Below are 23435 nucleotides of genomic sequence, written 5' to 3'. Positions count from 1 at the left end.
CAGATTGGTAAAACAATAATTTAAATTATTATTGTAATATTTTGGACAACATCCAGCTTATTTTTCAGATTTAACTATCTTTGATCTCCCTTAGTATTTCGAACTAGCGATATAACGAATAATTTTGATAATAATTGGCAAATATAGGCATATTTTATGACGTCGAAGAGAAAATTTGAATAAAACATCCAATTCTTCTGATTCTTATTATAAAACTTTTATGCTTTTATCATAACCTAACATAGTCTTTCAATTGTATTCATTACTAGCGACCCGCCCCGGCTTCGCACGGGTGCAATGCTGATACTAAATTAAATACACTACCGAAAAAATATGAACGTTGTATATAAAAACATAGCGGCCCGCTCCGACTTTGCACGGGCATAAAATATATATGCCTATGTCACTCAATGAAAACATGATTAAAATCGATCCAGTATTTTTGGTTCATTCATTACTGCCCTTGGCCTGCACGCATTAAATTTGGAGTAAAACAATTCCTCTTCCACTATACTTACTATGACGATTTCCTGCTATCTTTGGAATATCTAAATTCATACAATTTTTATTACATTACACATTTTTAAACGCAAATTTTAAAGTTGTAATATCTCCGAAAATATTTGTTTAATTTACATGCTGTAAGGAACCATATTGATCTATATTAATTGCACACTGTATTTAAGGTACTTAATTCGATAAGGATTAATGCCGTATTGCTTAAAATAGCTTCGTAAATAAGCCATTTTCTCACGTAAAAAGTAAACAATAAAAATGGTTAATGTGGGTTATCCCTAAAAGATAAACATATACCATCGCGGACTTTTTTGTAGACCTTTTTATGGTGTACAATACTGTAGTACATTAATTTGACCTAACTCGTAGGGTTAGGCTGCGTTTTTGCTAATTGCTAAATAAGCCTAAAAAATAGGTTAATTTACGACATCACGTTAGAAACCTCTAAAATTAGCAATGTTGCCTTAGTATATTATGCATGTATTATACATATAAACCTTCCTCTTGAATCACTCTATCTATTGAAAAAAACCGCATCAAAATCCGTTGCGTAGTTTTAAAGATTTAAGCGCACATAGGGATATAGGGACAGGACTTTGTTTTATACTATGTAGTGATAATCAACAATATCAGAGTAATTTTTTAATATGTCCCGTGTATATTAGAAACTCAAAGCAAAATATATGTAATATTTTACATAAATTAACATATAAAAACATATTATTTTCTTTATGTAAATCCTTTATTTTTAACCTGACATAATGACTTTCCTTAAATTTAACATAGAAAGGTTTATAACATCTAGAATCTTTCATAACGTTTTAAAAGAAGAAAAATGTAGAAGTGGAATTATAGCCTAGTGTCTGTGTGACATATAATCATAATCATTACATTTTTATTGTATTAAGCCATAAATATCCCAGAATCATATGTTCAGGGAAATTTTACTGAAAATTAAAGTAAATTAACGTTACTAATTTTGAAAAACTGTTGAGTCATATATAAGTATAAGTAATGCAAATATCTACTGTTATTTCTAACAACAACTTAAGGTTTTCGTTAAATAAGATCGTCAATGACACGTGATTATAATATTGTATTCTAGGGTATAAGTTATTTAACCGTATTCTAATCTAGAAACATGCATTTTAAGAATTTTACAATATTTTTATTATCCATTTTGTACTAGATATTTATTTTTTAAAAATGGCGGACCCACACTGGACGGTTGCAATTGTCCTAGTTAATTGAAATAAAAAATAAAAGAACATTCTTAATCTAGACCAGTGCTATCTACTAAAGTAAAATAAACAATTTTTTTCATTACATTACGGCCGCTCGAAAAATGTATTTTCTACTTTTTGCACCAATATCTTTCGTCAGATAAAAACAGTATTTTTCTCAAATTCATAAATTTTTTTTTGTTCACTTAATTTTCGTTGTATATGACACGCCACTGGATGTTTATTCCCGGTTTTCCTTATCCTATTATTCTATTAGTATCGGGTTCGAGTTAACCGGGATAGGTTTCTCATTCCGCTACATAAATATGGTGGTGACCATCGAATTTGTCACGGATAGGGTTAGAACAGACGTCGCGGTAATTAGAAATGCGGTGGCCGGTGCGTTTTTTTTTTTTTCATTTCGTGGCGGTCGTAGGGATTCTGTCCGATGAAGCCACCACAAGTATCGATAATGATCAAATTGCATGAGCGTATTGGACATTCCCATGCAGGTTTTCGGGTAATTTGTCGTTTAATTGCCGGACGGCCGTGTTGAAAATGGTTGTCGACTATCGATGGGGTTATGATGGATGTCACATGGTCACTTTTCACATGTGATGCGCTGTTCTTGTCTGCTAAATACATGTAGGGTTATCGATAGGTACTGGTCACTATTGACGTATAATATACCTTCATTTTTTTTTGTGTAATTTATGAGATCATTAGTCATTTTTGTAAGTTCTTTCGGAAAAATACGACTCCAGTGATTGGCAATAACCTCCTCCTGCTGTGGATTAGTCTCATGAATCCACACTGGTTCAAACGCTTGCGAGTAGAAATATCCGCCATGGAGAAAAATGTCGATAAAGTAATATTTAAAAAAATATCGATATTTCTTTTTAACCATATCGACATTTCTTTGTAACAACCCTAATTTCTAAGGCAGGAGCTTAAATTATAAAAAATATCTACATTTATTGTACTCTATACTCTTACCTGCGAGACGTCCAGGAATATTATTATATGTCCCACAAAAACTAGAATGTTAGTCCATTGTTCTGAAATCCACATTCATCTGTCGAAGTTTGACTTTATGTTGGTTCCAAAATGTTCTTAAATCGTTTTAAAATATTACACATGTTATATAAAAATGTACATAACCCTTTCTGTGTTAATTTTAAAGAAATTTATCATTTTAGGTTAAAAATAAAGGATTTATAAAGAAATAACATACACAAGTATTTCCCTATCTTTGAAGCGGTTTTTTAGTTACAGTTAAATCAGGCCAATAGGGCTTTTACTTAAAATCTTATTTATTTTCTTTGGTTCAAATATTCTCAAAACATTTTATTTATATCAATCATAACATTATCTTTATTTTTTCGGCATAATTACCTGCGAGATGTCCAGGAATATTGCAGGGTAGTATTTCTTTTCCCCAAGAACTTATGCTTTAGACATATCTTAGAACTTATATAAAGTGTATACCTTTAGTGTAAACTTTAGATTAAGTTGTTATAATTGAGGAATACATCTTGATGTATTTTCTCGCACTCGTCTTGCTTGTGAATTAATCCAACTACAAATGAAATGTAGTAATAAATCATTTTATAAGATTGTACTAATCGTATCTAATGTATATTATATTAAAGATGTTATCAAAAAAAAATATTCCAAAGTGCAAAAAATATAGTTGCAAGCCAGTGAGGCAAAGCCAAAACATGGTTCTGTCTTCGATTAATTTTAAATTCTCTAAACTTAACGCCTATAATGACCAAAACCTTGGAAAGAAAAATATTTTTTCGCAGAATAACGATGATTAATAAAATATTTCTCTGTTTTTTGACTCTACAGTTACCCTTCGAGACACTCTAAGAAACTATCATACGTTCACATCAACTATATCATCTTTAGTCTTTATGTTCCAGTTCATCTCCGTCACTAAGCATCACTTTCGTTCACTGATCTGATTTGTCCTTCAAACTTCTGCATCAATTTTCACTTATCTAGTTTCTTAGAGTCTCTCTAAGGGTACTTGTTGACGTAGTTGGTAGACGAATGTTATTGTAATCACCGTTGTAATTACCTATATTATCAAGATAATGACCAGTATAATGTTTTGTTGAACATTTATATTTTATTTACTAAGAAATAAAAGTATTTCTTACAAAAGAGGATCTACCATGCCAAACTTAAGCGCATAATGCCATGGGTTAGACCTCATCGACACATTGGCGAGATATAGGCCATAAAATCTTATGACTGTACATATGGTGAGACCAGCAAGATGTATTGTATGACGAGCAGCTAAAACCGAATGAAACTATTCTTCCATATGACCACCGCCGTCGACTGAACAAAAACAAACAAAAAAAAACGACGGATTGTTACAAAAAAGGATCAGCGGTACCGAGTGATAACCTAATATATCAATACGGTAAATAGGCGACGGATTTTAACGGCTAACTATAGTGAATTGCATAAATTCCTTGTCCATCTCGACGACCTGGTCTAGAATAGCAAGCGACCCGTCGTTCTTCGTTCCCCCTTTTTTCGGCGAAGGAAAGCGAATCCGATAATGCGTACGTAACAGATATACTCTACTCCGCAAATAATAACATTCACACGAATCTTTGGCCGGTGACATCATTCGTTTAACGTTGCTGCGTATCTCGAGGAAACAAAAGCCGACCGTTTCTTGAATGGAGCCGGCGAAATCTCATTAACCTCATATGAGATCGGCGGGGATTTCTCGGAAACGCGACGACATATCGACATACTAGCACCAGCACCAGCACGAACCTTGGAAATACGTCGACGAAGGCCTTCTACAGGGTATAGACAAAATAACATGAACGCCACGCGATATATGTCTATCCAATAAAACAGTGAACTCACGTTAGCTAAATTTTGACTTTAACTCTAATCTAAAACAAAACTGTTATAAAATATAATTTATTTTAACATTATAGTACATCTAATGCATATATTATCGATGGACTTAAAGTACAATTAATTAAATATCCACAATAGTTTGTTGGTTAGAGTTGTGGTACTATATTTATATAACTCATATCCAAAACACCTATGGGATCTCCTGGAGACCTAAGTAATATATTTATTACTTTCATTTGAGAGCATAGTTGCCTTTTTATTTTTTGCTGTGTTTTCTTGTCAAGTTGTCCTAATATCACTGTGTTTCTTCTGTTACCACTTGTGTACATTTTTCTTCATAAAAGTAGAAACACATACTGCATTCTCCCTAAAGCATTTACCATGTCTGTAAAACAGTTAATAATCATTCTTTCCGCATGCATTTTAACCTAATGCTCAGGTATATTCTAAACAATTACACGTCAAATATATTACATTCCTATCAATGCACATACATATTTCACATTCTGTAATACGATTTTCCACTGATATACTATAGTTTCCACTTTCATCACCCTTTTTTGGTGACAGTTGCCGAGCATTGAACCATAATCCTACATTCAGAAAGTCTTATTTAGGCGTTGTCACTGTTTAAGCTACTATGCAAGTCATTGACTTAGCTGTTAATTTCCAATCTAACGCTAGTTCACAATTCCACCATTTTTCAATTTCTTCTGTGTGTCTGATGGTGTTATTGTAAACAATCCACTTTCCACAAATCTTTGCACATATCCGAACAGTTCTTACCTGTATATCTTTCAGGACCTGCATGTCCATTGTAGTAATTCTTTACCCCATTTCATAAAAATTCGATTTGATTGAATATTCAGTGATATGGAGGAAGATGTTACACTCTTGCCATATTTTTCAGTCACCTGATCTACTGTGTAACTTTTTTCAGGCTCATTCTTAAAAATAAATTACATAAAACACAATTAAATAATTCATTTATATTTATCAAGTAACAATTTGAAATACGTCACTCTTTAACATGGTATCTTCAAAATGTATTTTATATTTTGCAAACCATTTATTAATTGCTTGTCCTTAGGCTTTGTCCGGCCACTTGTTGGGATCTTTTCCACTAGTGTACTATAGTAACAGGTCAATTGAAAAGTCCCCGACCTGACACATAGATGACGTTACTAGAATTAAATCCATGGGGTTTTTAGTTAGTCCTAACCCTCAAAAGATGCGCGTATAATTTTGACAGCTGTCGGATCATTAGTTTGTGAATTATAAGATTTTAAGTGAAGCAACTTTTGTTATTGTGAAAAAAATTCTTAAAAAGGAATTTCGCGTGTTGATAAAATATTGCTTTGTGAAAGGAAAAAATACAGTTGAAGCAAAAACTTGGCTTGATGCCGAGTTTCCGGACACTGCCCCAGGAAAATCAACCATTAAGGATTGGTATGCTAAGTTTAGGCGGCTTGAAATGAGCACCGAAGACGGTGAACGAAGTGGACGCCCAAAAGAGGTTGTTACCGATGAAAACATCCACACAACCGCAAAATGATTTTGAGTCACCGTGTTTGAATATGATTAAGCGTAATAAGCCCGAGTTTTTGCGTTGATATATGACAATGGATGAAACATGGCTCCGTCATTTCACTCCGAAGTTCAATCGACAGTGATCCGAGTGGACTGCACACCATGAACCCGCCCCAAAGTGTGCGTAAACGCAACAGTCGGCTGGCAAGTATTTTGAGATGCATGCATGGAATAATTTTCATTGGTTACCTTGAAAAAGGAAGGACCATCAACAGCGACTATTACATAGCGTTATTGGACCGTTTGAGGACGAAATCGCCGAAAAACGGCCACAATCCACCGTGTCACAAGTCAGTGAAAAGGATGGCAAAAATCCATGAATTGGGCTTCGAATTGCTTCCTCATCGTATTCACCAGATCTGTCCCCCAGCGACTATTTCCTGTTCTCAGACCTCAAAAGAATGCCCGCTGGGAAGAAATTTTCGTCGAATGAAAAGGTAATCGCCGAAACTGAGGCCTATCTTGAAGCAAAGGACAAATCGTACTACAAAAACGGTATCGAAAAATCCGCATAATCAGTGTATCACCCATGAAGGGAATTATGTTGAATAAAAAAAGTAATTTTACCAAAAAAGTGTGTTTTTTTTTACTATTGTAGGTCGGGGATATCTCAATTGACCTGTTATATGTCAGATGTTTGTATTATTTTATTCATCCCCTGTATGCTGTCGGTCGTACTAACGTAATTGTTTTTCTCCTTTTGTTTTACAGAATTGGGAGCAATTGGTGTTGTCCAAGTTGCAGTACAACCTATCGGCCGTAACGGGCTTCGACTACATCGATCAAGTGATAGAGAGGTGCTCCTGGGGAAGCGATAGTCATCTGTTACGAAGACACGCGCACACCCTCATCTCGATCTGTTCGACTGGTAAGTTTCTTCGATTATTTCCTGACGGGACAGATTCTTTTTATAAAAACTGCCGGAAATTTACTATCAGCTTTCTCCGGTTTAGTCTTCGGGTCTTTCCACGAATTTTATCTTATAGTTTCGCTTATTTTGATTAGCAGATCGGCGGTTTCAATATATCGCGAATAGAAGCTAATCACACGGTGCCGGGTCCGCTGATAATGTAGCCTAAGGTTGAATCATGACAATCAGCCATAATTTCCGGTATTATCTCGAGGTTTTCACCTTTCCCAGGCATCAGCGTATTATTAATAAGTGCCACATCTGTCGTTATAGATTCTGTCAAAGAATACTGGGAATTGGCCAATAGGAATGACACAACGTAGGGTTTAAAAACTATTTTAATCATAAATATAATAAATTTAACTATTCCTCGTGTTTTCATAGGAACCTTATAGCTTTTATACATTTTTAATAATTTTGTTTGTATTGTCTTTTTGCTGTGCTCCTTCCAACGAACTTTTGGTTTGATCAGTTCAATATGCACTGATCTACCCTCTTTAACATAAATAATATTGATGAGAGATAGTATAAAATCAACTAACATTATTTTGAAGGTTTAATTATTTATCTGTAGTTTTATTTGAAATAAGTGTTCTGAAGGTCTGTAATAATTAAGTCACCATCATATCGACCGTTTAGATAAAACCAAAATTACGGTCGACCCGATGCGGTAAGATGAAGTACTTTTTTATACTCCTATTTTCCTCTCTCTTTCTCTCTCGAGCGGTGTTGCCAATGCCATCTTGTCAAATTCTCCAAATTGAGGAGAAACATTCGCTGATTTCCCATAAATTCCCCTCAAAATTATTTTTTAGAACGAAACAAGGAAACGTTGAAAGCACTTGGGTAGAGGTCATATTATCGCACCCGCCATACTCTCGAGACCTTGCCCTGTCTGACTAAGAATACGTTACTCCAAACCCGAAGATGTTGTGGAATAACATATTCTGTCCGGCTATCAACTTCGCAACAATGGCTGAATGAATGGTTTTGCTCAAAGGACAAATAGTTTGTTTTTTTGGCGTATAGAATCAAAGGGCAACCATAAATTGATATCCATAACTGATCAATACGAGATTAGGAAATTTCCCACGAGTTGGCAACGCTGCTCTCGGGATATCTAATTTCTGCAGGTACCGGCCGCGAAAGGGGGCGTCAGAAACAATTTTCGGCGATCGTCATCCCGACTAACTCATGATGGTGGTAATTAATTTTAATTCCAGGGGGGTTACGATGTCTCGCGTCACCGTCGTCGCTCCAGACCCCGTGATAAGGAAAAAATAAGTCCCGACGGCCGGCACGAAACCATTTCGAACCGTTAGAAATCCGATACCTTGAGCTGTTGGCCGTCCCGTGTTTTTTTTTTCCGACGGATTTCGCTTTTTTTTCAACCATCGCGGGATTCGAAATGGACGGCTTGGTAGCCGGCGCCCGCTGCGTCCGTTAAATGGCGCTTGATATCGAAAAAAACGGGTCTCCTAAGTGAGAGGTGTCATTTTATCAATGCATTCTCGTAAAATTAACTGTTAATTATCCTCTGTGAGTGCTTGTAATTATGTGTAACACCAGTTGAGCATATAAATAATCGATTAGTATCAAATAGTAAAAATATATCAGTTACTGCTTGTGATGTCATTACTATATATACTATGAAACTTGTAGCATTTAAATCAAATCCTTAAAATTATTTTATATTTACGAACAGAAGTTAAAGACTCTTAATTTGTACGAAACCCTTAATTTTAAGCACTGGTTTGTATCCTTATAACATCACCCTCCTGGTAAAACGACCAAAGAGATATATATGGTAGTTGTCCCGTCTTAATAGCTTATAGTTGTAGTAAAATTATCAGACCGCAGACCAACAGGTAAATTGAAAAGTTTCCGACCTGACACATAGATGGCGCTACTAGAATTAAATCCATATGTTTTAGTTATCCCTAACCCTCAAAAGATGGGTGTATAAAGTTCACAGTTGTCGGATCATTAGTTTGTTAATTACAGTATTTTAAGTGAAGCAACTTTTGTTATTGTGAAAAAAATGGATAAAAAGGAATTGCTTTTTGAAGGGACAAAATACAGTTGAAGCAAAAACTTGGCTTGATGCCGAGTTTCCGGACACTGCCCCAGAAAAATCAACTATCAAGGATAGGTATGCGTATGAAGTTTAGACGTGGTGAAATGAGCACCGAAGACGGTGAACGCAGTGGACGCCCAAAAGAGGTTGTTACCGACGAAAACATTACACGAAAAAAAATACACAAAATTATTTTGAATGATCATAAATTGAAATTGAATGAAATAGTAGACACTCTAAAGATATTCTATAACTGAACGTGTACATCATATCATTCACGAATATTTGGGTATGAGAAAGCTCTGTGCAAAATGGGTGCCGCGGGAGTTCACTTTTGACCAAAAACAACGACGAGTTAATAATTTGAAATAGTGTTTGAAGATGATTAAGCGTAATAATCCCGAGTTTTTGCGTCGATATGCGACAATGGATGAAACATGGCTTCATCATTTCACTACGAAGTCCAATCGACAGCCATCCGAGTGGACTTCACACGATGAACCTGCTCCAAAGCCGAATTTGAAGAAAAGGAAAGTGCTGCTTCACCAAGCATAATGCACCGTGTCACAAGTCAGTGAAAACGATGGCTAAAATCCATGAATTGGGCTTCGGATCGCTTCCACATCCGTCGTATTCTCCAGATCTGGCCTCCAGCGACTATTTCCTGTTCTCAGATCTCAAAAGAATGCTCGCTGGGAAGAAATTTTTGTCGAATGAAGAGGTGATCGTCGAAACTGAGGCCTATTTTGAAGCAAGGGCCAAATCGTACTACAAAAATGGTATTGGTAACTTGGAGGGTCGCTATAATAACTGTAGGGAATTATGTTGAATATAAAAAAGTTGGTAGGCCGGGGATTTTTCAATTGAATTTTTTTATATCAGCCTCTTTTTGACGAACACAATGAATACAATCTGCTACAAAAAAACAATCTTTCTACAGATCCTGATGAGCGCAAACTTGCTCGTTGTATCTGTTATATCGTATGAACTACAGTTTTTATACTTGTATAGCGTTCAATGATGATATTTGACACAAATAGCGTAAATGATGTTCAACTGGTTTCAATAGTTCAATAAATCTCTTACCCAACTTCAAAATCAAATGTCATTTTATTTAGATTTATTTCTTATAAGATTTGGACTGAATAGTAAATGTATTTTGTTTAAATGTACTTAAAGTACTACTTAAATGTACTACTGAAGCCCTAGGTATTTGAAAAATTCAACACCAATCTGTCTTTTTTCTTGATATAATATCTGTGTTCGTTATAGCAGAAAGAGAAAAGAGAGCAGTTCTTTTTTTCTCTGAAATCCTACCGACTAGCCATTTGACACATATCTTCGTTGAAGTGTTCCTCTAATTCGTCTCCACCAAACTTAATTTATTAATTAAGTCGTCATGTTCGACGCGTTTGCTTAACATAATATTCACTAGGAATTCACACGAAAATTTTTATATAAAATCATTTTGTTTCACCGTTAAAATAGCGAAGAAATAACTGTCCATAAAACTTTGTCACAAAATCCTACACATTTATTACAATACTGAAATGGGAATAACCATGATGCTTGGACAGCTATATGATCAGAATCTAATTGTGTCGCTAGACAGTAAAAGTAACGTCAGATGTGCCGCTGATCTGTCAGTATATAGTTTTTACTTCATTCTTTACAACCGGATTTCAGTGTATACGGATTCTTTCAGCAACTTTTTAAAGTTTTATTAAGATATTTAGGGATATTAATTTTTTCATCATTATGATTTTGTATGATCGGTATGATGTTGAATGTTGTGACAGATCAGCTCACAATTTATTTTGGCTTGGCATCTATAAAACCAATATATAACTCGTAAACCTTCACTCAGATTATTTCAGTTAATACAGGCAACTTTTCGGTACTCTTTCAAGCATTGTTCGTCAACAGAATATGAATTTTACAAGTTAGTTTTTGTAATATTCATCAGTAGCTTAAAGTTTGGATCTGCACAGATTCTTTGACGTTCAGTATAGAATTTTTACTTCAGTTTTTACAACCTGATTTCAATGTATATGGCTTCAGTTCATTCAGCAATTGTTTAAAGTTTTATTAATACATCTAGTGATATTATTTTTTCATCATTATGATTTTGAATGTTCGGTATGATGTTGAAGGTTATGTCAGTTTAGGCCACAATAATAGGAGTTAGTTTGAAGTTCAGAATCAGAAGAAGAAGTTTTATCTCAAATACATTTCTATTTCAATTCTTCAATTAAATAAAAGTTATTAACCGTGATTACAAACATTGACTCTGTAGTTCATATATAGACTCAGATAATGCGTTTGTATGATAAATAAATAAGAAAATAATAGAGTTCAACATAAATAACCCACTGAAAACATCGAGAATAGTTAATTCTACTATTGTTATCATGATATATTGCAATTTTAAATCATATATGAGTTTTGTGCACCTCTATATTGAATTTTTCACGCGTTTTTAAGTTACGGTGAGGGAAAAATCATCCACCCACCCCTATAATACGGGTGGATAGGACATGCCAACGGTACAGAGGGCAAAGGATTGTTATTTTAGCCCCTGTGGTCAATGATGATTGATTGATTGTACCACTACTGGTCCTGGAAGTTGTAATAATACAAGCCTTCGTTTTCACTAATTATTACTTCAGTATAAACGCACATAACTCCACACGAGCGACAGGAATAAGTCTGGATTATAATGAAGCTGAACAAACGAACAAAAATACGGGGCGAGGGACTAGTTTGGTTAGACGTCCGATAGTAGTAATATAATGTCGCTATATTGTAATACTAGAAGGGTTGTACAAAACTTCGGTCAAGGTGCTGCGCTATTTTTTTAAAGTTTGACCCCTTTAGGGTTAAACGCAGCAGGATTAGACGAATAATGAGGTTCACGTTACGTAAAACACGTGCTAGTTAAGCTAGAAATGGAAACGTACAAATACTGTCAAGGTTTACTAGTTAAAATACTGCATAGCATGCTATCACGTGTTTGTTTATCTATATAGAATATATGAGTGCGCATTTTCGACTATTTTGAAAATAAATCAGTATCAATATCAATATAACCGTGTTTTTTTTTTAATGGTTTTATTGCAGTACTACGTTTCAAAACTGTTTATTTTTCGATGAAATATGTGATCGAATATAATACGGGAATATTTATCTTATTTATTTAATTATTGGGGTCTTGGATAAGTCGTTTTTTTTATGAAAATTAGTTCTGTTCAATAATACATACATTTTTAAACATTCTGATTTGCCACACAATTATTTTATTTAGGAAAATCCTCAAGTTCCATTTCAGGACTTCTTCGTCTATTTTGAGCCAAGAACATCGCAGGTTCAAATCCTGCTCTGAGCATAGATGTTTGTTTTTGAGGTAATATTCTCTTTGCTTACGCGCTAACTGATATGTTTCAAGAACTATCAAATTGACCCTGATGATTCGTTGGTTTGTAGGTTATTCGTCGGTATAACAGGTCAATTGAAAAGCCCCCGGCTTATCATAGTAAAACACATTTTTTTACGATTTGTCCTATGCGTCAAAATAGGCGTCAGTTTCGGCGATCACCTCTTCATTCGACGAAAATTTCTTCCCAGCGAGCATTCTTTTGAGATCTGAGAATAGGAAATAGTCGCTGGGGGCCAGATCTGGAGAATACAGTGGATGAGGAAGCAATTGGAAGTCCAATTCATGGATTTTTGCCATTGTTTTCACTGACTTGTAACACGGTGCATTGTCTTGGTGAAACAGCACTTTCTTTTTCTTCAAATGCAGCCGTTTTTCGGCGATTTCGCCCTTCAAACGGTCCAATAACGCTATGTAATAGTCGCTGTTGATGGTTCTTCCTTTTTCAAGGTAGTCAATGAAAATTATTCCATGCGCATCCCAAAATACAGACGTCATAACCTTGCCAGGCGACTGTTGCGTTTTCCCACGCTTTCGAGCGGGTTCATCGGTGCAGTCCATTACAGATGACTGTCGATTGGACTTCGGAGTGAAATGATGGAGCCACGTTTCATTCATTGTCACATATCGACGCAAAAACTCGGGTTTATTACACTTGATCATCTTCAAACACTGCTCCGAATCATTGTCATCAATCCGAGTCATTGTTTTTGGTCAAAAGTGAGCTCGCGAGGCACCCCCTTTGCACAGAGCTTTTCAATACCTAAATATTCGTGAATGATATGATGATGTAATGTTTTTGTCGGTAACAGCCTCTTTTGGGCGTCCACTGCATTCACCATCTTCGGTGTTCATTTCACCGCGTCTAAACTTAGCATACCAATCTTTGATGGTTGATTTTCCTGGGGCAATGTCCGGAAACTTGGCATCAAGTATTTTTTCCCCTCAAAAAGCAATATTTTATCAACACGCAAAATTTCTTTTTATCCATTTTTTTCACTTTAACAAAAGTTGCTTCACTCAGTTGACAGCTGTCAAGTGATACACGCATCTTATGAAGGTTAGGGCTAACTAAAACCATGGATTTAATTCTAGTAGCGCCATCTATGTGTCAGGCTGGGGACTTTTCAATTGACCTGTTCGACAAATCAAGTTAACTTTAAAATCAGTAACAATAACATCAATATGATACAAATTCGTCCGTTTTGGTTCACTTCATTCTTGATTCGCTTCCGCGTTGCTGTGATTTAGTTATCCTATTTCATAGATGCAATCTTGTATAAATTCGCAGATTCATTTGTTTTCGAAGCCATCGTGTAATTATTCGCTGATTATATAGCGACAAACATTGATAATTAGTCGAAAAACTTTTGTCGTGGCAGTGTTGGATTGTTAGTTGGTTTGATGTTTTAGTACAAGCTTGTATTTGTTCTCCATAAGTCCAACTGGGCTTCAAGATTGGCTGATAAAGGAACCTCTTTGATCTTAAGTCTAGTTGGAGGTGTCTTCCGACTAACCACAACACAGTTCTTTAATTTTAAGTCTAATCTGTTCTGCATCTTATCTAAAATATTGTTAAAAACTCTTGAAATATTGTTCATATGTTTCTGCAATTGTTATTGTAATAAACTTGGAAATTATCAATTAAGTATAGATAGCAGAACACAAAAATATTCTTTGTCTATAGAAAAATGTTAAATACCAAAAAAACAAAGGATGTAATGACAAAAGGAACAAAAAAATACTGAAGCACGTTTCACAATCATATAAATGTATAATTTTATATAAGCTACGGACAACAACCCTCTTATTTTAACACAAAAAACGACCACCGGTGTAAAGTAATGCCACCCCTTCGGTGCGGCACGACCCCGCGTCACCTAGATCCTGTTAGAGCGTCCCGCAGGACCAGTTTCGGGGGCAGGACCGGGGACCAGGTCGCGCGAGGCAGATGGCCGCGGCTCGCGTTGCATTGTTATTGTTCTCCGCTTCTCCAGGTGTAGAACGCGTCGTTGCACATGGTCGATGCGGCGTTTTTATTGACGCCGTATATAAACCGGCAGGAATGGAGATACGGCACGTGCCAGCGCAGCAGCAGCAGCAGGGACCTCCCGATGTCCGTCCACCAGGTGTATGTACGTAGGGGTATGCCAGATAAAAAACAAGCTGAACAAATCCGAGCAGAAAAAGCCGGAGAATACAATGACACATTTCATATTTATTATTACTACACCTTGACGACTGCCACCACCCCTCGTTCTTTTAAGATATCGCACGGATTCCTCGAATTTGTCGGGGGTACGTCTCTCACAACAATGGCATCAAGAAACTACGCAAGAAATTCAATAGATCCGATTTCTTCGGGATCCTTTTCTTCTTATAGCTTCGAGTCATCACGTGTCTCCTCGGCTAGTAACTTTGTTCGCCTATTTATACGAAATTCCGTCAGGCAGAGCAAATAAAAAACCGTCCTATTCGGCTCGTTTTCCTGACCATCTGCCCGAAGGACACCTAATAAAAGATAAGAAAAATTAAGTCGGTTTTTTCACTGTGGAAGGAATCGCCGATCAACAGATGTTCTAGTTTCTTATCGCTTCGTTCATTACGAACGAAACAGAAGGTGGTGTTTGTAATCATTGTTCAAACATGTCTATCAATCGATGTAATTTCCTTGTTGGAATTTATGTTTGCACTATGGTTTTTTTAAAACTTATATGAAATAGCTGTATGCTGATCGATATTTGATGTTAATTATTGGGTACTTGCATGTATTCTGTTTTTTTTTTCATTTTAAATATACATTTATTGTTTATTGGCTTTCCGTCTAACAGATCAATTGAAAAGTCCCCGGCCTACCATAGTAAAACAGATTTTTTGGCATAATTATTTTTTTTTATTCAACATAATTCTCTTCAAGGGTGATACACTTATTATAGCGACCCTCCAACTTTTGGATACCAATTTTGTAGCACGATTTGTCCTTTGCTTCAAAATAGGCCTCAGTTTCGGCAATCACCTCTTCATTCGACGAACATTTTTTCCTAGCGAGCTTTCTTTTGAGATCTGAGAACAGGAAATAGTCGCTGGGGGCCAGATCTCAAGAATACGGTGGATGAGGAAGCAATTCGCAGACCAATTCATGGATTTTTTGACACGGTGCATTGCCTTGGTGAAACAGCACTTTCCTTCAGGTGCGGCCGTTTTTCGGCGATTTCGTCCTTCAAACGGTCCAATAACGCTATGTAATAGTCACTGTTGATGGTCCTTCCTTTTTCAAGGCAGTCAATGAAAATTATTCTATGCGCCTCCCAAAATACAGACGCCATAACCTTGCCGGCCGACTGTTGCGTTTTCCCACGCTTTGGAGCGGGTTCATCGTGTGCAGTCCACTCGGATGACTGTCGATTGGACTTCGGAGGGAAATGATGGAGCCATGTTTCATCCATTGTCACATATCGACGCAAAAAGTCGGATTTATTACGCTTGATCATCTTCAAACACAGCTCCGGATTATCAACACGTCGTTGTTTTTGGTCAAAAGTGAGCTCGCGCGGCACTCACTTTACACAGATCTTTCTAATACCCAAATATTCATGAATAATATGATGTACACGTTCAGTTTATATCTTTAGAGTGTCTGTGATTTCATTCAGTTTCAATTTACGGTGATTCAAAATCATTTTGTGGATTTTTTGAATGTTTTCGTCGGTAACAACCTCTTGGACGTCCACTGCGTGCACCGTCTTCGGTGCTCATTTCACCACATCTAAACTTAGCATACTAATCTTTGATTGTTGATTTTCCTTGGAAATTCGGCATCAAGCCAACTGTATTTTTTTCCTTCAAAAAGCAATATTTTATCAACACGCGAAACTCCTTTTATGCATTTTTTTTCACAATAATAAAGTTGCTTCACTCAGAATGCTATAATTCACAAACTAACGATCCGACAGCTGTCAAATTTATACACACATCTTTTGAGGGTTAGGTCTAATTAAAAAACATATGGATTTAATTTTAGTAGCGCCATCTATGCGTCAGGCTGGGGACTGTTCAATTGATCTGTTACATACTCATTTCATTTTTTACAAGGAAGCAGCGTTGCCAACAAGATATACTATATTACATGGTCATATTATTTTGTCGATCCCCTATATATGTATACATTCTGTATAATAAACAGACTTAATAAAGATCAATAGGATCATAAAATATCGTCCAAAATCACCAACTGAACCCAATATTACGCAAAGACTGTCGTCTCCGATGACGTCTCACGGTACCACCCCAACCAATCATGTGTTCATCGCGGTCGATCCCCGACCAGAAACACCCTGTGCAACGGTACAATCACGGTCAAGGTGCGATAAAAATGGCACGTGTCCGCGACGGCTATAACCTACCCCAGACCCCATTGTTCGCGCGCGGCCTTAAGATCCGCATTGTGAGGACTCGAGGAGGTCCCGAGGAAGTAAGAAGAGAGAGGTTCGGCGCACAAAGACGTTCGCCGAGTGACAGCTGGTGACCCTGAATAGTTTGTCGCTTTTCACGGATTTCTTCGATCGATTACATAGTAACGAAGGCATTGTTAGGATCGTTTAGCAAATACGGACGAGAATTGTCCGACGTTCCTCACCTTGATTTTCGTCTTCTTAAGGTGTTCGGTGTTCGTTGGTAATTCATTAACAGGTTAAAAATAAAACATTTAAGAAAAAATTGAACCGACTTCAAAAAAATAAGGAACTCACCAAAACATTAAAAATATTCAAACTTAGATTTTTAGCACAAAAACACGTTTTAAAATAAAATATGTGCGTCTAATTTAAATTAAATATGTTTTTTTTCAATTAGTGGTCAGGCGAAGATGTACGAATCCTTTCCTGTATAAATTGTGAGAGAGGAAAGGACGGAGATAATTTCTTGGACCACTTAATTTTATATGTGCTTATATTTTCCAACAGTAGTATACGCCAGCCGGAGATGTACATATTCCTTCACGTACTAAATTTAATTGAATACTGTTAGCATACAATTATTAATTTCATTTTAAAGGAAGTAGAATTTATATTTGAATGTTCTGTGGGGCTGTAAAAATGAATGGAATTTTTCTATGGAATGGAATAATACCCCACAAATGTTTTATCGTATTTTAGTATGTTATTTTTAAATAATATACTATAATAAATATAGATAATAACACTTAAACAAAACCTAAAAACTAAAGATGTACAATAACCATAAATACCGAATAAAAATTAAACATATACCTAATCATAAAAAAAACTAATCCATGACATAATCACACAATAACTACTAGACCTTTTTTCAAATAAAGCTGTAAAATGCTTTATTTATTATTGAACAGAAATATTTTTCAACAAAACTCGAGAGAGTAATCGAAATATTACCTATTATTGCCATAAAAACAGTCAAAAATATTTTACTATTCATCATTCACAATTTTAATATTTTTACTCTATTACATTTACAAGCAAACTACCAAAAAGAAATTATAAAACTATATAGTACATATAAATCTATATAATAATAAATTGGGTACATTTTTGTCAAGGTCGCGGCTAGGACGCCAGAACGTTAAAAATCAATCGAATGAAACTAGTAGAACCAAAAATAACAAGTAAAAGGACACGGCTGAAACAGTCGACAGTAAATAATAATAAAATTGGTCGGACCGAAAATAGCGACTGAAAGCAGTCGATAGTAAAATGTAGTCAATTACTAAACAGTCGATAGTCAATTTCAGTGGAAAGTTCCCAACGCTACTAATACCTACCTAAACCTATTTATCTATTTACAATATTAGTTTAACTACTATCAACTGATTAATTTGAAGTCCGTACAATCAACAAATTAAATTTGTTTTGTTCCTAATTTAATTTTGTACATTTGACACAAAATTACATTATTTTTGTATTGTCTGGGCTCGCCACCGACTTCAAACGAGATACGTCGTTTTGTAGTGAAATAGACTCTGTAAAATAAAAGTTCAAAACAATTGAGTAAATGTGAGACCTCAGTGGCTGTATTGATTTATGAAATCGTTGCGTAAAACATATAAAAAACAAATAAGTTACTAGTAGAATTATTGTTAATTACAAGAATGTGTTATTGTTGTGTAAATGTGATATCTGTTACTTATTTTTAATCAATTTTTTGGTTCTCATCATCGTTTTCAAAACGTTTAAACCACAACCGACAATTGGGATATGCTTCTCCGTGTATCATTAGCAGTTTCTAGAAGTGTTTGGATAGACCGACAGTAATAAAAGTAAAAATTACAGTTTTTTAATATATTGTTCTCTATTGAAATATAAATACAGAAAATAATTGAATAAATATGAAACCTCAACAAATATAAGAAATGTTCAACGTCTCCTACATGATGGTGGGCATTTAAGAAGAACGAAAGTTTTACACAGAGCATCTTTAATTGAAAAACATAAGAAAGAACACTTATAATTTGCCGAAGAACATATCTATATAAAGTAATCATCATGGACAAATTAGATGGACCTGATGGGTATAAGAAAATATCAGATGATTTTAAGTCGAGCTTATAAGTTGGACTGCTTATAAATAAAATTAATTTTAGGGAAAATTATCAGTATATATCACAATTTAACAATGGCGAACAACTAGAAAATGCTATCCAGTGAATCCAATGGAAAAAGTTAGATCAAGATTATGTTAAAAACCATATGAAATGCTGTCGAAAATATTACGAGATTGTACTCATTACTAAAATAAAGATCAAAAATACTGATCAGGTTTTTTATTAAGTGTGCTATAGTTTTGTCGTGACCTTCGAACTGCAAATCTATTATTTATGTATAGGTTCCGCGTAAAGAACTTATAAGTTTGCATGAATACCATGACTAACCAACCGTCTTCAATCGTAGAATCTAAAAATTTGTTTTTATTAGGAGTCGTAATGGGAAAAGTGTAGTGTGCTAAAGTTTTGTCGTTCAGTAATAGGTTCTTGTGCCTGTTATTAAGATTCTTTTTATTGTTTTTTCGTGATAGAAATATAATACTAGAAGGTATTTAATCAATCCAAATATCAGTTGAACCATAACCTTCCTAAACTCCCCACGGCCTGTCTGTCTCTTTCTCCCTCCTTCTTGGCTCGGGTTTATTGTCGTCACCGTAATCTTAAACGGCGTCCCCTCCATCTTCCCTTCGCCGGACCGTCAGCCTCGTCGCCCCGACGGCTAAATCAGACGGAGCACCAGGTGTTTTTTTTCTCCATGTGCACTCGGGCGACCCGGGGCTCTCTATTGTGTCTCCGAAAACTAATCCGTATCGGGATTTCCAACCGAAGAACGTCCGTTGGTTGTTGCATCGATACTTTTTTTTCTCGCGGCAAGGAGGCGTCGCTGAGGGGGTTGGCCAGACGTCTGCGAAATATCCGTGAAGTGGGCGCGAAAGGGTGTTAGGGAATTCAAGTGACGGTCGCTTGTCCGGAAGTCTCGTCGAGTCTAGGAAGAAATGTTACGATTATTAATTAACCTTTTATTTTACCCTAACAACTGACGAAGCCCCATGATGTAACACTTCACGTCTGAAGATGACCAGCTACAGTCAGGGTTGGGCAGTATTTGAATTATTTGTAACTTAAGTACTACCGCTGAAAACTATCGACTGTTTAGTAATTAACTACTTTTTACTAACCACTGTTTCAGTCGTTATTTTCGGTCCGATTGATTTTAATACTTTCTACTATCGACTGTTTCAGTCCTGTACTTTCAGTCGTGCCTACCATAGCAAAACACATTTTTTGGCAAAATTAGTTTTTTTTATTCAACATAATTCCCTCCAAGGGTGATACACTGATTATAGCGCCCCAACTTTTCGATACCATTTTTGTAATACGATTTGTCCTTTGCTTCAAAATAGGCTTCAGTTTCGGCGACCTCTTCTTCATTCGACGAAAATTTCTTCCCAGCGAGCATTCTTTTGAGATCTGAGAACAGGAAATAGTCGCTGGGGGCCAGATCTCGAGAATACGGTGGATGAGGAAACAATTCGAAGCCCAATTGTCTTAGTGAAGCAACACTTTCTTTTTCTTCAAATGCAGCCATTTTTCGACGAAAATATATATATATATATATATATATATATATATATATATATATATATATATATATATATATATAATGCTATGAAATAGTGGCTGTTGATGGTCCTTCCTCTTTTGCAAGGTAGTCAATGAAAATTGTTCCATGTGCATTCCAAAATACAAACGCCACAATCTTGCCAGCCGACTGTTGCGTTTTCCCACGCTTTGGAGTAATTTGCAATTTTGTATCCCGAATAATAACCCGGAATTCAAATACTATTCAGAAAGATGAAATAAATTAGTAGCTAGTAATGGATAATGCTTTTAAAAATGACAATATACGCAGTTTTTCATAGTAAGGTCTTGAAAACAACAAAATAACCTTAAAAAATGACTTTGCTGCGTTTTTTAAATGATGAGATTGATCTAAGTCGGAGATGTTATAGTCTTGGGCTATCTAGACACTGAAGTAATCACTGTCATTATACCCAGCCACCAACATCATCAGCATCAACGGTAACATCCTCAATTTGTTGAAAATAACGATTCCATCGAACGTGTTCATTTTTCGGCAACTTAACGATTTGGCTTTTTGGTTCGTGGGTTTGTTTTGTTTTAACACGGTTCAGGTGAGCGGGTGTCTACCATGCACGGCCATCTGGATCCGGGGTGGCGTAATTTTTCGGTCGTAAAGTGTAAGGTCGATTAGGGGTCAGCCCAACACCACCTGACCAACATTTTAATGCATTTCGGACATTACTTTACACCCGTCATCGGCCCTAAATATAGGGTGCGGGGTGTATTGGAACGTGATCGACGTGGTTGCGTTTTTTTATACAGCTTTCCTGGCGCCATATTGCACGCCGAAAGTTCACTGAACATACAATGAAAAATTATCGAAGAAAACTGAAATTGTCGATGTCGGTGGTACTTTTTTCGACTTCAAAAGTCATTTATCGAGAAAAATTAACACAATGTATATTAATCAAACGCAACTCAACCCTTTAACCAACCTTTATTGAAAGAACAATGTTGGTTTGACAGCGGTCCAATTTTCCGCACTTCTTCAGCATTTCGAAACAGTATCATCTCAGTCAATCCATGTAACATCAATCAACCTGAACCAGTAGGGGGATCAGAACGCGCTATGTCTGGTGAGGATGCGGGTCCGATATGCCGGTGGGCTGTAAAAATAATCTGTGTTTTGGGTCAACACTGAAAAAAATATCAATATTTAAAAAAAATATCGGTATATCGGAGAAAAAAGATATAAAAATATATAAAAAATATTTTACAAAAAAAATATCGATATTTTTAAGAAAAAATAAAAATAGTGAAATATTAGTCATAAAAATATATATATCTCTAAAATTTCTTCCAATTTTAGCAATTATATTTAATTTATTCTGAAAAATATCGTCAAATATCGATATTTTTTTCAGAAAATATCGATGTATCGATATTTTTTTCAGAAAATATCGATGTATCGATATTTTTTCTGCATCCCTAGTACTGACACAACGATGCCCTACTTCAGAATCAAACTAATAACGGGAAAAAGGCGATGTAATGAGGACGATATATCAGATATTAGGTTTCAAGATAATTGAGAAAAAAATGTTATTAATTTAATGGCAGCAAAGGTGCAGATCCGGCACTAATTCAATAATATTGAATGTAAAACTATTTATGTAGAGAACTGTCAAACCATGGAGTTTGAACAGTTACATGGACTGTTATCAGTTGTTTACATTGATACATCGCATTTCACGAATATATGTCGATGAATAAAATACATGCAACCACCTAATATAACCTGTATAGATACTGGTGAGGATTCTTCGATTCAAGCGTTAATACAGATGTACCCATTGGAGATTTGATACGTCAGAGGAATGAATTTTAGTTATTTTTTGACAAGTGAAATGAAAAAAAAAACAATAAAAAAAGTGCCGGCTTGGTTGGCGCAGTGGTAAGGCTAGAGGGCGGTCCACCTACTGTTGCGATAGTCGCGGATTCGAATCCTGCTGGGGCATGGTGGTAAATGAATGTTTCTGATTGTTTCACATATGTGATTGTCCCTGTGGTTCGAAGCCTACGTTAAACAGTAGGTTCGGGCCAAATAAACCCTAGTTGGTAAAAAGGACATTCTACAATATATAATAAAAAAGGTGAAAAAATGTAAAATCCATAAACGTACCGGCTGTTGAAGTGAGGCCACTATACTATGCTATCGTACAAAATAAATCATTGGTGGCGCAGTGGTAAAGACGATAGGACGGTCCTCCGACTGTTGCGATAGCCGCGGGTTCGAATCCTGCTGGGGTGTGGTCGTAAATTTATATTTATGGTTGTTTAAAATTTGAGATTGTCCTAGGCAAGCGTCTAAAATCCGACAAGGGAAATGAGCCCAGTCACGCCAGTAACCAGGCTGGGTAAGACTGGATCTCTTCTGGGATGATTTCTAAAGTTGGTCACTCACCAGTCGGTAGGCTTAATGCCGAGGACCGTGGTTCGGAGCCCACGTTAAACTGCGGGTCCAGTCCAGATAAACCCATAATTGGTTAAAGGAGACTTTAAAATATATTTAAAAGAATAATTTTTTCGTCCTTTTGAAAAACAAGATATTTTTTACATTTTCGAATTTTTTCAAAAATGATAAAAATAAAAATTTGTGATATAGTTTTACTTCTTACGATAGAAGAATGTAT

General features: G+C 35.8%; 1 protein-coding gene across 1 annotated transcript in view; it reads left to right on the top strand.

Annotated features, from left to right (window-relative positions):
- Nucleotides 1–23435, top strand: part of LOC143205275 (G1/S-specific cyclin-D2) — a 52325-nt gene that overhangs the window by 20477 nt on the left and 8413 nt on the right. Inside the window, exon 3 of the mRNA XM_076418472.1 lies at nucleotides 6936–7092. Within this exon, the coding sequence (XP_076274587.1) occupies nucleotides 6936–7092 (157 nt within the window). The remainder of the gene's footprint in view (nucleotides 1–6935; nucleotides 7093–23435) is intronic.

The sequence above is a fragment of the Rhynchophorus ferrugineus genome, unplaced genomic scaffold (genome assembly GCF_030347505.1).
Source record: "Rhynchophorus ferrugineus isolate W39M unplaced genomic scaffold, kcgeb_rfMv2 rfM11, whole genome shotgun sequence".
NCBI classification, from domain to species: Eukaryota; Metazoa; Arthropoda; class Insecta; order Coleoptera; family Curculionidae; genus Rhynchophorus; species Rhynchophorus ferrugineus.
The sequence above is the reverse complement of the archived record's forward strand: the minus strand, read 5'-3'. Positions and strand labels throughout refer to the sequence as shown.